General features: G+C 42.8%; 1 protein-coding gene across 9 annotated transcripts in view; it reads right to left on the minus strand.

The window, feature by feature from the left end:
* The window catches only part of ADCY2 (adenylate cyclase 2), a 315360-nt gene that overhangs the window by 39423 nt on the left and 260474 nt on the right, over positions 1-15463 (minus strand). For all 9 annotated transcript variants that reach the window (XM_032957514.2, XM_032957515.2, XM_032957519.2 and 6 more), the window contains 2 exons: positions 9479-9516; positions 5904-5984 (listed from right to left, as the gene is read on the minus strand). In XM_032957514.2, the coding sequence (XP_032813405.1) occupies positions 5904-5984; positions 9479-9516 (119 nt within the window). The remainder of the gene's footprint in view (positions 1-5903; positions 5985-9478; positions 9517-15463) is intronic.

The raw sequence follows: 15463 nt of genomic DNA on the forward strand, positions 1-15463 counted from the left end.
TCATTTCCAAAGACTATCTTTTCTGTCCACAGCTTGTGCACAGCGGGGCAACCTGAGGCCCCAACCCACTGAATGGGAAATGAGGCATTTTATGTTTTAATGAATGTCCCCGCAGTTTATTGCTGCCGGAGTGCGGTAATAGCTCACAGCATTTGCAATATTAATTTGAAATGTACTCATTTGAAGTGTTTTTAATCTCTCCAGATAAAATAATAAATATGCCACAGAGAGTGTGCTGGTTTGTTTTTCCATCTACCAATTGGCACTGTTGCTTGATAACATTAAAAAAACAACAATCTCCCAATCTGAATACATAGATTTGAGCACTGAATTCCTAATTTTAAATAATGAGTTAAAATCGCAATTATGGATCAACTAAGCCCATCATTCTTTCCAAGGGCAATAACATGTCTCCCACTAACTGAAGCACGTTCGCTCAATTTCCAACCATAGCTAACATCAGTGGTGAGTGATACCTTAATCAAATCCAAATTGATTCAGAATGTCTTAGTGCTATATATAGCCAAAAAACCCCTCATGACTGACAGCATAGGGAGCCCTGCTAGCCAGCAGCAGATTGACAAAGGGCTTCATAATAAACGTTTTTGGGTTAGATTGCGTTATTATAAATTTGTCGCAACCCTCCACCACCCGACACGGCAAATCAGTAAAAAATGTGTCACGTTAACAAAACGCCAATTAGTTACTTCTTCAGCCCACTGGTGTGTTTGAAGAGCGAATCCACAACATTTACAATTTGAATACGACGTTTCGCTGGTAGTTACATCCAGCATCTTCGGGCGATTGCCAGAATAGTGAAGCCATCCACCTGCTTCCGGTCTTAAATAGTGCAGCAGGACGACGTCATCATTGTTGAACCCCATCAGGTTTCAAGATCAGAGGCGGAGGTGGGGGGGTATTGTCATTATATAATAGATTAGTGATCAGTTAATTAGTATGTGATTCCTCTATAAGAAATTGTAATATGTAATGTGTATTACTTAATAATACGCTTCCAGGCTGCACTAAGCCTGTAGCTATCAGAGCGGTTAAAATTATTTGTATTTTTCGCAATTTCGATTGATTCTCTAATTAGTCTTCTTTGGTTCTTTCGGTAAAGTCACGTAGAATGAGAATAAAATAATAAATTGATAAAATAAAATAACACAAAATTTATTTTATCAATTTATTATTTTATTCTCATTCTACGTGACTTTACCGAAAGAACCAAAGAAGATGAATCATTGCAGTCACGAAAGCTTTAAATCTATAATTAGTCTTGGCCAGTAATAATTAGTTTTGCATAACACTTCAACGTTATCAAAATCAATTGAATGTCCTTGTTGGCGAGCATGCAATGCCACTGCTGACACCTGTGTTTGAGATAATTTAATGTTCCTTTCGTGTTCTTTTAGTCTTACGCTAATGTTACGTCCTGTCTGTCCAATATAGCATTTATCGCATAAGCAATTGATCCGATATACACCTTCTGTTGGTAACTTTGGTAATTGATCTTTAGTACAAGACCCTAGTTTTTGAATGTTGTGTACCACACCAAATCTCACTTTAATGTGTTGCTTTTGCAAAACACGGGTTAATTTGTCAGTTACTCCTGAGGTATATAGTATTTTAATTGTTTTGATAATCTGATCACTTTCAGCAGTATTGTTGTTCGGTCTTGGTTTGGCATTCGATGCTCTATTAATTTGAGCATTATTGTAGCCATTCAGTCGTAGTGCTTCTTTAACATGTTTACTCTCTCTCCTTAGACTTTCACCATCTGACACTGTTTTTGCCCGATGTATGAGCGTCTTGATGAGAGAGGATTTCTGTGCTGGGTGATGATGCGAATCTGCATTCAGATAAGCATCTGTATGCGTTCCCTTGCGGAAGACGCTGTGTGTGTTGTTTTACCGTTTAGGCTGATGTCCAAGAAAAATATGCAGGAAGGGGAGTGTGTTGTTCACCTCCATTTCCATGGTAAACTGGATGGCCGGGTTTTGTGCATTGAGATTATTTAAAAATTCACTAAGTTTATCTTTACCATGTGGCCAGACAACCAAAGTGTCATCGACATATTCTTTGGGTCTTTCGGTAAAGTCACGTAGATAGGTTAAAAAAAGAATATTACAACAAAAAACTACAACGTTTCGATCACAACACAAGCGGTCGTCATCAGGAGAAAAATGAGGGGTCAGCCTCTAAAGGCAAACTGTTTATAAAGGTTTAAAATGGGCGTAGCTCCAGTGTCAGCAGCATGGGTGGAGGAGCTTTTGTTAATGTAAGAGATTAAAAAACCATGTGCCTCCGCATGTAGGGCGGAGAAGGTTATGTTGATATGAGGGGTTAAAAAGCAGTGTACAATGCTAAAATGGAAATATTACAGGCAGTTATGACTTAAACTGGTTGATAACGTCCTTCCAGTCATTGTTGAGTTCATACCCATTCTCTCGATTGAAATTGTGTCTATGTCTGTATGTATGGATGGCTTCATGAACAAATCTTTGTTGATAGCGAGTGGATTTCCAAACTACCTTCGTCTTAGAGAAATCAATTTCGTGTGAGCCAACCGCATTAAAACAATGATCAGCTTGCTCACGAACGTGGTCCGAGACATGTCGCTTAGTTTCCCCAATGTAACTACTGCCGCAGACATGGCATAGTTTGTAGACGCCGGGGTATTGCACGTCAGGGATCACATCCTTCACAGATGGGATCAGATCATGAATTTATGTAGTGTTAAATCGAACCTGGATCGTGTGTTTGCTCATGATTTTGGAAATCTTTTTGGGGACCCCTGCTATGTATGGCAAGGTGATGGTTTTGATTGGGTTCTGAGATGGTTCTTTCCCAACGGTTGGGGTGATCGCTTTACGGATTGTGTTGTCTGAATATCCATTCGTCTTAAGAGCTTGGTGTACGTGTTCCAGTTCACTGGCTAGGTGATTATGGTCGGAAATACATCGAGCTCTCTGGTGTAGAGTTTTGATGAGGGAATTCTTCTTGGATGGATGGTGGTGGGAGTCAGGTTTTAGGCATCCGTATGGGTAGCTTTCCTGTAGACAGAGTGGCCCATCTAGCCATCTGGTCTCTTTTCAATCAAAACATCCAAGAATGGTAGCTTGCCATCCTTTTCCACCTCCATGGTGAATTTTATGGCTGGGTGTATGGAATTGATGTGGTTGAGGAATTGGTTTAGAGCTAGTCGGCCATGTGGCCAGATGACGAACATGTCTCTTTCACAAGGACGGATGTAGATTGGATGCCTGAATGGCGCCTGTCTCAAATTTTTCCATGAAAACATTGGCTACAAACGGAGATAAAGGACAACCCATTGGGATGCCTTCAACTTGTTTGTAGAATTTTCCATTCCAGGTGAAGTAAGTGTTGGTGAGGCAGTGTCTCACCAGGGCCGGTACATCAGCATACAATCCTTGTTGGATCAAATCTTTAATGATTGCAATGGTGTGAGGCACAGGAACTTTGGTAAACAAAGAGACTACATCGAAACTAACGAGCAAATCACCTGAAGATAGTGAGATATCCTTAATTAATGATACCAAGTGAGCTGAGTTCAGTACAGCTGAGGCGGTCTTACCAGTGAATGGTTGTAAGGTCACAGACAGAAATCGGGCCAGTTTGTAAGTGGGTGAGTCAATGGTGGAGACGATAGGACGAAGGGGTGTACCCTCTTTATGGAGTTTTGGTAAGCCATACAATCTAGGTAGTCTAGCAGCAGAGGGTTTTAAGGAAACCGCTTGGTTTGTTCGATTAAAGATGTCGAATCAGTAATGATGTTGTTGGTTTTTGTAACGAGGTTGTTGGGGGGATCTCTTTTAATTTTTGTATAGCTACCATCATTAAGTAGGTCCTGAATTTTGTTATTGTATGTGGTTTTGTCCATGATGACTGTGGCATTGCCCTTGTCAGCAGAGAGGATGACAATGTCATTCCTCTTTTTTAATTGAGAAAGCTCATCGACATATCTAAACCAAAAAGATAGTTGTAATGTACTTGATGCAAGTACTCTTGTTTAAAAGTTTTCCATGTACAAATTTGCTGCTCCTTCCTTTTGTTTAAAGAAGTCACCTCTCCATCAGAAATAAGTATTATTTAGACTATGGTCAGCTAGTTTTGGAATATCTTCTGGTAAACCTGTCTTCTGTACTAGTGTATCAAGTAATTTAAGTGACTCGTTAACTGGAACCTTAGTGAATAGAGTAATTACATCGAAACTCACCAGAATATCATAAGGGCTAAGTTTACTATTTTTAATCACATTCACAAGATGTTCTGAATTTATTATAAATGAAGATGTCCTATTCCTACCGATGTAGTGCTGTATCTGTTTAATCACATGTTTTGCTAATTTATATGTGGCAGAACCTATTGTACTTAATATGGGTCGTAAAGGGATACCGATCTTACGAATCTTTGGTAGCCCATACAATCTTGGTGGCTTTGAGGCCCGTGGCTTAATTTGGTATTTCTGAGTCTTGGGGATGAATGAATTTGCAATGATTGCAGTAGTCTTGCGTTCTAAAGTATTGGTTGTATCTCGTTTAATTTTAATATCGGTATCTTCCTCCAGTATTTTTTTTATTTTATTATCATAATCTGTTTGGAACATCACTATAGTAGTGCGGCCTTTATCAGCTGCCAGAATTTGAATTTCCTTATTTAATCGAAGTTCTCATGAGGCTTTTCCTTCGCTAACGCTCATATTTATTTTTGGTATTTTGCTATTCTCGATTATTTTGGCAACCTCGTGTCGAGTCTTCTCTGCCTCGTTATGTGTAATTATTACTGGCCAAGACTAATTAGAGAATCAATCGAAATTGAGACGGATACAAATAATTTCAACCGCTGTGATAGCTACAGACTCAGTGCAGCCTGGAAGCATATTATTGAGTAATACACAATACATATTGCAATTCCTTATATAGAAGTTACATACCAAGTGGCTGATTACTGATCTATTATATAATTACAATACCCCCACCTCTGATCTCGAAACCTGATGGGGTTCAACAATGATGACGTCGTCCTGCACTATTTAAGACTGGAAGCAGGTGGATGGCTTCACTATTCTGGCAAATCGCCCGAAGATGCTGGATGTAATTGCCAGCGAAACGTCGTACTCAAATTCTAAATGTTGTGGATTCACCCTTCAAACACACCGGTGGGCTGAAGAAGTAACTAATTGGCGTTTTGTTAACGTGACACAAAATTGGCCGTGTCGGGTGGTGGAGGGTTGTGACACATTTATAATAACGCGATCTAACCCAAAAACCTTTATTATGAAAAATACTGGTCGCGAAAGCCTACGTGTTAAACTGACAAAGGGCTGTAAATTATTACTTTTTTAATCACACAGTGGCTAAGGTGAAGATGAGTTTACAATGCAGCAGAGTTCTGTATTGTAAGACAGTGAGTGCAAATCTAACAATGGTTGATTTAGCCCCATAACAGTCATCATCATTGTCACTATCATAATCCTTTTACGGTCCAGATAATACAGCAATACACACAACCAGGTGAGGCTCGACCACCATGTTGAAATTCAAGAGATTAAATAGTCCCTGTCATAGGAATATGGAATTTACACCACTGGCCAATTGAACTGAATTCTACCCAACCTTGGATTGAGGTTGATGATAATATCCTCAATCATTGGACCTGATAAGTAAGGATAATAACCTCGATAACTACATGCGGTTTGATTAAGCCATCTGAGAGAATCAGAAAACCCAGAGTGTTTGAACAAGACACCATGGAGGGGGCGATGTGCTTCTCGCCCTGCCTCCTGTAACGACGCCACCTTCATGTGGCACGTGTGCAATGCCGCCTATGGTGAACTCATGGCCTTGCCTCTGTGCGGCCACGCACTGCGCGCGACTTACTTCTGTGAGTTGATGCCTTCAATGGCTTGAATCATTCTTTCGTTCAGCTCCTCTTCAAAACGCCTTCGCTGGGAGCGACTCCTTTATAAAACACAAAGACAAAGATCCCCCAGATGTGCTTAACAAATTTGTTGGGACAAGTGCTGTTAGCGAGCACCAATGAAGGCCGGCATGGCACACGTGGGGCTGAGTGGCCAGCACCACGCCTGGCTGCCTTTGTCTCCCTAGTGATGTATAGTGGCGATGTTTACACACCGCACCAGGTTCTCATGTAAGGCTGAGTCGACCTAGGGAAGGCCCTGAACCGGTTCAGATGATCGTCACTGAAGTTGGCCATGAGCGAGAGTCGAACTCGTGTCTCTGGGTTCATGGCACAGCGAGATAACCGCTACACTATCACTCCTCACACATACACACACACGAAGACAAATTGTCCCCCTTACTGCCATACAGATTCCTGGAGAAGTGCCACTAGCAACACCTATTACGGGCGACGTGACTCACCAGAGGGCGGCATGATAAGCACCACTCCCAGCCGCCTTCATCTCCCCAGTGTTGATGGTTTCACACCGCACCAGATACTTATTTCAGCCTTAAGTGAACCAAGTGGAGGCCCAGGACTGGTTCAGATATATATTTCACTGATTTTAACCATAGCTGGAATTCAAACTCAGTCTCCAGGCTCGCAACACAGTGCTCAAACTCCTGCGCCCCTACTGCCCTCACTCAGAGGACAAAGCTAACAAACCCGCGTGACAAGAAGGACAGTGATGGAACCCGAAATGATGAATGTTATGTAATTGCAAATGGGATCCTTAGTTTACATATTATTCGCTGATATAAGTTACAGATTTATTATGTTATCATAATATGACACTCTGGCAGCACTTACAGTGCTCATGTTTATTCTAAAAATGCAATTAGCCTTATTGCAGGTATTTATTTTAAGAAATAAATGATAGACCCCATAGAATAATAGTCCCCATTTTGAGTTATAGACTTTCTATCAGCAAGTGCTGATAATGAGCACACATTAACCTTTTTCCTGTTCTGATCACGTATGTGATCAGTTTTTCTTATGATTCCATTCCGATGACGGACACATACGAACTGGGTAGAAAAACTAAAATGACTTAATCAGTACCGAGGCTGCCACAGGGCCATGCGGGAGGGCGTGCAGCACAATTTGGCGACAGCTATCGTCGAGTGCGGCGGTCGTGTCGCAACAATTTTCTGCGGTGAGTACAATGTCTTTAAAAATAATGGCGCTACGCCGCTCTAAATAAAATGAACGCTGAGCTGCTTGCGCGTTCCAAAATTTAGCGGTGAATGGGACACCCACCCTGCAACTTACAGACATCTTGGAATGGGAAATGGTTAGGACCAGCATGGCATGTGAGGGAATACTGTGGCCAGCACCACATCTGGCCGCCTGCGTCTCCCCATCAGCGATGATTGTACACAGCACCAAGTAATCGCTAAGACTTAACCAAATGTAGTTGAAAGCTCCAATTTTGGTACAACATATGAAAACATCCTCATCAAATGGATATAACTTTGGCCAGTGAGAGAATACAACTGAAATGCAGATAGCAAAGACTTAAAATGCTCATCAGTCCTAGATTTGAAGCTTTCGTGACTGTAAGGATCCATACTCTTTGGTTCTATTCGGTAAAGTCACGTAGGTAAAAAATAAAGCAACAAAAATCACGACGTTTCGGCCACAACACAAGCGGCCTTCATCAGGTGAAGGGACCAGACTGTCTCGAGGACAGCGCTGGAGTGAAACACAGCCACGCTCAGACCGCGACCTTTAAGCTGTGTGAGAGTAATTAAGGTGCCTTGACAAAGGAATTAGCATAAAAAATTGCATTTTAATAGGCGGACTTAGCATGATGAAAGATAGGGAGGGGGTCGACCTGTGCAGGCTGGCGAGGGGGCACGGCAGCATCCACATGCTGGTGGTGTGAAAAGGGGATTTTAAGCTGCGAAAGTTTGGGGTACCACTCCTTGAAAAATATACTGTACCATTAATTAATTACTCTCACACAGCTTAATTACTCTCACACAGCTTAAAGGTCGCGGTCTGAGCTTGGCTGTGTTTCACTCCAGCGCTGTCCTCGAGACAGTCTGGTCCCTTCACCTGATGAAGGCCGCTTGTGTTGTGGCCGAAACGTCGTGATTTTTGTTATTTTATTTTTTACCTACGTGACTTTACCGAATAGAACCAAAGAGTATGCTCATCAGTCGTTCAATCCTCGAGGGCCAATGACATTGGTTCCACTTTGTGGGACGTTAAAAGTGATTGTACTATGGAGAGACTGGCTCCACCAAAGTCGTGCAGAGTTTCTACTACCGGCTCAAGGACACCAACAGAGATGAGCACTGCCCATGTGCAAGGGTGACCTTTGAACTTTCAGTTGGTGCTACATATATTTTAGCATCACATTCTGTATTTTAGCATCACATTCTAAACACACATTGTCGCGAAATGGGTTTCAAAGTCAACGACAACTGGGGTGATCAATGAATAAACACTTCTGTAGACTGAAATGGCTTCAATTTATCAGGACATAGCCACCTCTGCTGGCAGAATGTGGGAACCGTATTTGTGTTTGAAGTTACAATTTAATCAGGAGTCAAATTACTTCAAAGTAATTGGAGGCTCTTTGATCCCTGCAAGTGAGAAATGTGTGCTGCAGCAAGGACTCTGGCTGAGCCCAAGGTTGATTTCAAAGGCTTTGTAGGCCAATACAACTCGAGGCCCCTCGGGGCAGATGAGCCATTTGCTCGAGGGCAACCTCCACATATGGCGGAATGTCTGCCAATGCTCTCAAGAGACTCAAAAGATCAAAATCAGCATATGTATTCATATTGGAGGAATGTGATGAGCTATGAAGCTCTTTTTCACATACGTCCAGTAGGCACAGGCCCGGATCAGGCAGAGATGTGACAAACATTTTTTGGGGGGATATTCAAAAACTGATCAGGGGTGGTGTGGGGGATCATGAGGGGTCGTCGTGAGGGGCTGATTTACGAGACGTTTGTTGGGAAGGCTGCTGGTGCTGTCCACCCCGGGAAGGGTGGGGGGACACTATCTCTGGGTGGACCGAGAGGGGACTGTGGGGAGCCCCTATACCGATCGCTGGTCCGGGTGACAGTTGCCAAGTTAAAGGGTAATTTGTGGACGAGAACGGGCGGAGGAAAGCCTCCACGCCTGCACTCGTCCAGAAGCAGAACATTTTTATTACACACGGAGCACAGGACGTTAACCAGGCTTCGTATTTAATGAGTTAACTTTGAGCCTTTGATAGAGTAAATGTGCTAAATCCTCTCAATGCCTGTGTCGGTGCAAGTGCGGTTGCATGTGGGTACGTTAAATGGTTGTTGCTTTTTTAGTTAGAATTGGCGCACTTAGATCAGATAGTTGTAACCAGTGCGACTCTGGTCGTGTTCTCGGTTCGCTGGTTGTACGGACATCAACGAGTGAAGTGTCTACTCTCGCCCAGCGCACGCTGAGTAGCCACTCTCAACAGTGAGAACACGAACACCTTCAATTATAAGACTTTACTGACCTTTCCCTCGATGGGTTAATCTGCACCATCTGAATGTCCTGCAGAAAAAAAAAAACCCACACACAATAGACACGTAAACAAGTAAGCCAATGTTAAGGCATCTGCTTTGATGAAAGGTGGGTTTGTAAGTACTGCACTGTGTTTGTAAGGCAGCTGTCAGGGAAGCACAGACGGACACTGCAAATTAGGCTTTGCATCTTGTGCGACAAGCCAATGCATTTGAGGTTCTGGGTTCGGAGTTCTGGATGGGACATCCGCCTCACATTAATTTCTATTAATCAAATTTGAGATTGCGTTAGCGTCATTCCACTAAGTGCACACTCAGTCGGTTGCTTCATCCAAGTGTTAAACTTTTGATTGCGGTCCCCTCACACGCGCGTATTTTCTCTGGATAGTATCGTTACCTCTCCTGTGCTAATATAACAACCAATTGGCTAAAGCTCCCAAACTAGGCCCCTCCAAATATTTTTTGACTTAATGAGGCTTTTTTGGGGTAAATGATGACATATAATTTATGGATTATCTATTATTATGATTATCGTTTGCTCGTCTTGCTGAGCCTGGCGACAGCCACTTCATCAGCAGCGTGGAGGGAGGGCCCTGAGTCCACCTGTGAGTGATATAGCATTTTATGTTACTTAATTTTCAGGGGCTTTGGAGAGCCAGATCACTAAATTTGTGGCCCGAAACATGAAAGACTCAACTACAGATTCCCAAAGCACAACTGCCGTACGGTACTGTGGAAAACAGTGAAAGAGAAAAAAATCCAACTCTGAAAAAGGCAATTTAATTATCCAATAGTCAGAGGTGATTGATGCTCAGTCACCTAGTGAGTTCTCAGAAAATTACTTCTGCCGGGATGGGTTTATTGACATGAGCGAAAAAGTAAGTGAACATGCGCGGTGCTGGTATGGCCACGATGTCAAATTTGAAGAAGAAAAAAAACAGTCGCAATAAATTTGCTTTTAAAAACCCTGAACGAGGCCAGCCTCTGGATAGGGAAGTCAACGATTGTTAACCCATCCAAATGGAAAACGAACATAAACCAAACAATGCCAATTGAATTCTACAAATAAAGAACGGAACTATCCAGAGCGTTGCGTGACTTAATGTGTAATTCACCGGAAAAAGAAGTTAAACTTGCAATTATATGAAAGGTTTTTTTTATATTTAAAGTTGCAGTGCTGTCAAGTCTAATTAATTTCAGGCTGTGACACATGCAATTATGATGAACATTTTGAATTAAAAATGTAAACCTAAAATTGATCAGGAGAGGATGAAGACAGATCCAATACTCCCCCACACGACATTTGTGGGGGGGCGATGCTGGCCACCATGCCCCATTAGGGGCCCTGCCCCACATCATCCGATCAAGTTATATTTGAATGTATGGCCGTCTCATGCATTTACACAAACACGTGTCCTCACACAAGAGAACACACATACACACACACACGTGTCCTCACACACGACATCACACACACACGTGGTCTCACACATGAGATCACAAAAAGACGTATCCTAACACATGAGATTACACACATGTGTTTTCATACGCGAGATCACACAAAAAAATAAGAAAATGGAACTTCAGCCACTGGCTTAACACTCCAATGATGATGAACATTGCCCAATGTTCATTGGAGGATGAGCATGCTTGAGGTCTTTGATGGTTGATTATATATAAACGTTATACTTCCCTCCTTTTCTAAACCACGCTGTATTCTTGGTTCTTTAATGGAAATATTATTGCTAAATATATCTATGAAAACAAGCGTTATATGTTGCGGCATTTCAAGGGTTAAGGCTAGTTGATATGCTACAAGCCACTGTTTATAAGAGCATAAACAATGTAATAGGTTAGGGAGTTTTGAGGACGCTTACTTTCCACAAGGGGCTGTCCCCTCGTGGATGGAGGATAATGGGGAATGAGCAATTCATAAGCACAAAGGTTTGACAGCTGACAGCAAGGAATAACAGCGCAAAACTTCCCTCTGCTTGGCAACTCTGCATGGCTGTGAATGTAAATGTTGCGTGCTGAAGTCATCGGGATGCTTGAAAAAATAAAAACAAAAGCATGCGGTGGCGAGATGGGCACCACAGTGGCGAGATGTTAGCTACCTCGCCCGGTATACGGGAGGTCGTGGGCTCGATCCCAACCCTGACGCCTGTATATTTGGCGTTTGAGTGTTCTCCCCGTGCCGCGTGGATTTTATCCAAGGTCCTCCAGTTTTTTCTTCCACATTTAGAATCGACATGCGTTTCGAATATTTAGCTACTATAAATTTCCACATGATAAGCCATTGCGTTGAGCTATCATTTGTGGCCAGGTCGCTTCTGAAAGAGAGCTGTATGTAGTACCGTATAGAAAACCTCCTTTGCATTTTAAGTGCCTTTCCAAGTGAGATATTAGGACAACTCCTCCAAATACAAATCGCTCTGCCTTACATGCACATGTACACGCACACATGCACAGAGGCACAAAGCCCCCATTTATACATACGGACCATATGGAAAAGCGGAGCACTGATTGAGGCTGGTGCAGCTCATAACATAAAGGTGGTCGGGGTGCTCAGAGGTCAGAGTTCTGAGCCAACACCACCGACGTAATGAGTTAGTTCTGGAGGGAGTCCGTGCTTAAGCCAGGTTCTCAAGTGTAGAGAGTTGCTGGTCTGAACCCTGCCACTAACAAAGGCAAAAAAAAATACCCATCATATTAAACCTTTATTTTTCACTTGATTTGGCTAAATTCCAACCGTAAGAATCAAGGACGTAATTATAATTTATATTGGTGGGGGGGGACACACACCCAAGTGATGTTGCTGTACCCCAGCAGAAGCCGTTGCTCGACTGCTCTGGGTAGGTACAATCAATGTCAAACACTGTACTGTCTCATATTCTTTGGGTCTTTCGGTAAAGTCACGTAAATAGATTCAAAGAAAATAACATAAGAGGGGGTTAGCTTCTAAAGGGTTAGCTTCTAAAGGTAAATTGTTTATTGAGGTTTGAAATGGGAGTAACCCAAATGTCAGCAGCCAATGTTAATGTGAGTGGTGGGCAGCGGCGATGGTGGGTTTTCCCACCAATCAAAGGGCTGCCAGGTAAAAATGAGCATGATAATGTAAGACCGTTCAGCAGTTTCCACGGTGGGCGCCCTGAGTTGGCTATGTTAATGTGAGAGATTAGCATGTTGATGGGAGATCGCAAAGCAAAAACCTCGAGCTCGGTGAGCGAGGTGGCTGTGTTAGGGTGATAAATTTAAGCTGTTAATGTAACATCAGAGAGCCGAAAATAACAACATCGGAAGGTAGTAGGATGGGAACAGCACAGCCAGTTATGACTAAAACTGGTTGATAACGTCCTTCCAATGATTGCTCAGTTTATGCCCATCTTCTCCATTGAAATTGTGTCTGTGTCTATATATATGGATGGCTTCATGAACGAATCTTTGTTGATTGCCAGTGCGTTTGCAAAGTACCTTCGTCTTAGATAAATAAATTTCGTGCGAGCCCTCCACATTAAAACAATGATCAGCCACGGCCAAGGTATTGGTCCTACCGTGTTTCATATCTGCCTCATGTTCACGAACACGGTCCGAGACATGTCGCTTAGTTTCCCTAATGTAACTACTGCCGCAGACACAGCTTAGTTTGTAGACGCCAGGGTATTGGATGTCAGGGATCACATCCTACACAGATGGGATCAAATCACGAATTTTCTGTAGTGTTAAATCGAACCTGGATGTTGTGTTTTCTCATGATTTTGGAAGTCGTTTTGGGGACCCCTGCTATGTATGGCATGGTGATGGTTCTGATTGGGTCCTCAGATGGTTCCTTCCCAACGGTTAGGGTTATAGCTTTTAGGATTGTTAAGTCTGAATATCCATTCATCTTGAGAGCTTGGTGTACGTGTCTCAGTTCACTGGCTAGGTGATGACGGTTGGAAATACATCGAGCTCTCTGGTGTAGAGTTTTGATGAGGGAATTATTCTTGGATGGATGGTGGTGGGAGTCAGATTTTAGGCAGGCATCTATATGGGTAGCTTTCCTGTAGACAGTGTCCCATTGAGCAATCTGGTCTCCTTTCGATTAAAACATCCAAGAATGGTAGCTTGCCATCCTTTTCCACCTCCATGGTGCATTTGATGGCTGGGTGTATGGAATTGATGTGGTTGAGGAATTGGTTCAGAGCTGGTTGGCCATGTGGCCAGATGACAAATGTGTCATCCACGTACCTCTTCCACAAGGATGGACGTAAAGTGGATGCCTGGATGGCATCTGTCTCAAATTTTACCATGAAAACATTGGCTACAACCGGAGATAAGGGAGAACCAATTGGGTTACCTTAAACTTGTTTGTAGAATGTTCCATTCCAGGTGAAGTAAGTATTGGTGAAGCAGTGTCTCACCAGGGCCGGTAGATCAGCATTCAGTCCTTGTTGAACCAAATCTTTAATGATTGCAATGGTGTCAGGCACATGAACTTTGGTAGTCAAAGAGACTACATCGAAACTAAAGAGCAAATCACCTGGAGATAGTGAGATATCCTTAATTACTGATACCAAGTGAGCTGAGTTAAGTACAGCTGAGGCGGTCTTACCAGTGAATGGTTGTAAGGTCTCAGACAGAAATCGGGCCAGTTTGTAGGTGGGTGAGTCAATGGTGGAGACGATATGACGAAGGGGTGTACCCTCTTTATGGATTTTTGGTAAGCCATACAATCTGGGTGGTCTAGCAGCAGAGGGTTTTAAGGAAAATCGCTTAGTTGGTTCGATTAAAGATGTCGAATCGGTGATGATCTTGTTGGTTTTTGTAACGATGTTGTTGTTGGGATCTTTTTAAATTTTTGTATAGCTACCATCATTAAGTAGGTCCAGATTTTTGTTATTGTATGTGGTTTTGTCCATGATGACTGTGGCATTGCCCCTGATGTTGCTAATAGGTGTCTTAGCGTTTTTGAGGATTGCAGCCATTTCCGATCTTGCCACGTCTACAACCATTCACTGGTAAGACCACCTCAGCTGTACTTAACTCAGCTCACTTGATATCTTCAATCAAGGACATCTCACTATCTCCAGGTGATTTGCTTGTTAGTTTCGACATGGTATCTTTGTTTACCAAAGTCCCTGTGCCTGACACCATTGCAATAATTGAAGATTTGGTCCAACAAGGACTGAATGCTGATGTACTGGCCCTGGTTAGACACTGCCTCACCAACACTTACTTCACATGGAATAGAACATTCTACAAACAAGTTGAAGGTACCCCAATGGGTTCTCCCTTATCTCCAGTTGTAGCCAATGTTTTCATGGAGAAATTTGAGACAGATGCCATCCAGGCATCCACCCTATGTCCTTCCTTGTGGAAGAGATAAGTAGATGATATATTCATCATCTGGCCACATGGCCTACCAGCTCTGGACAAATTCTTCAAGCACATCAATTCCATACACCCAGCCATCAAATTCACCATGGAGGTGGAAAAGGATGGCAAGTTACCATTCTTGGATGTTTTATTCGAAAGGAGACCTGATGGCTCAATGGGACAATACAGGAAAGCCACCGATACGGATGCCTACCTAAAACCTGACTCCCACCACCATCCATCCCAGAAGAATTCCCTCATCAAAACTCTATACCATAGAGCTAGTTGTATTTCCGACCATCACCACCTAGCCAGTGAACTAGAGCATGTACACTAAGCTCTCAAGAAGAATGGATATTCAGACTACCCAATCCGTAAAGCTATCAACCCAACCGTTGGGAAAGAACCATCTGTGGACCCAATCAAAACCATCACCTTGCCATACATAGCAGGGGTCACAAAGATTTCCAAAATCATGAGTAAACACAAGATCCAGGTATGATTCAACACTACGTAAAATTCGTGATTTGATCCCATCTGTGTAGGATGTGATCCCTGACATGCAATACCACGGCGCCGACAAACTAAGCTGTGTCTGTGGCAGCAGTTACATTGGGGAAACG

This window comes from Petromyzon marinus, chromosome 20 (assembly GCF_048934315.1).
Source record: "Petromyzon marinus isolate PM22_M1 ecotype Great Lakes invasive population chromosome 20, UKy_Petmar_22M1.pri1.0, whole genome shotgun sequence".
Taxonomy (NCBI): Eukaryota; Metazoa; Chordata; class Hyperoartia; order Petromyzontiformes; family Petromyzontidae; genus Petromyzon; species Petromyzon marinus.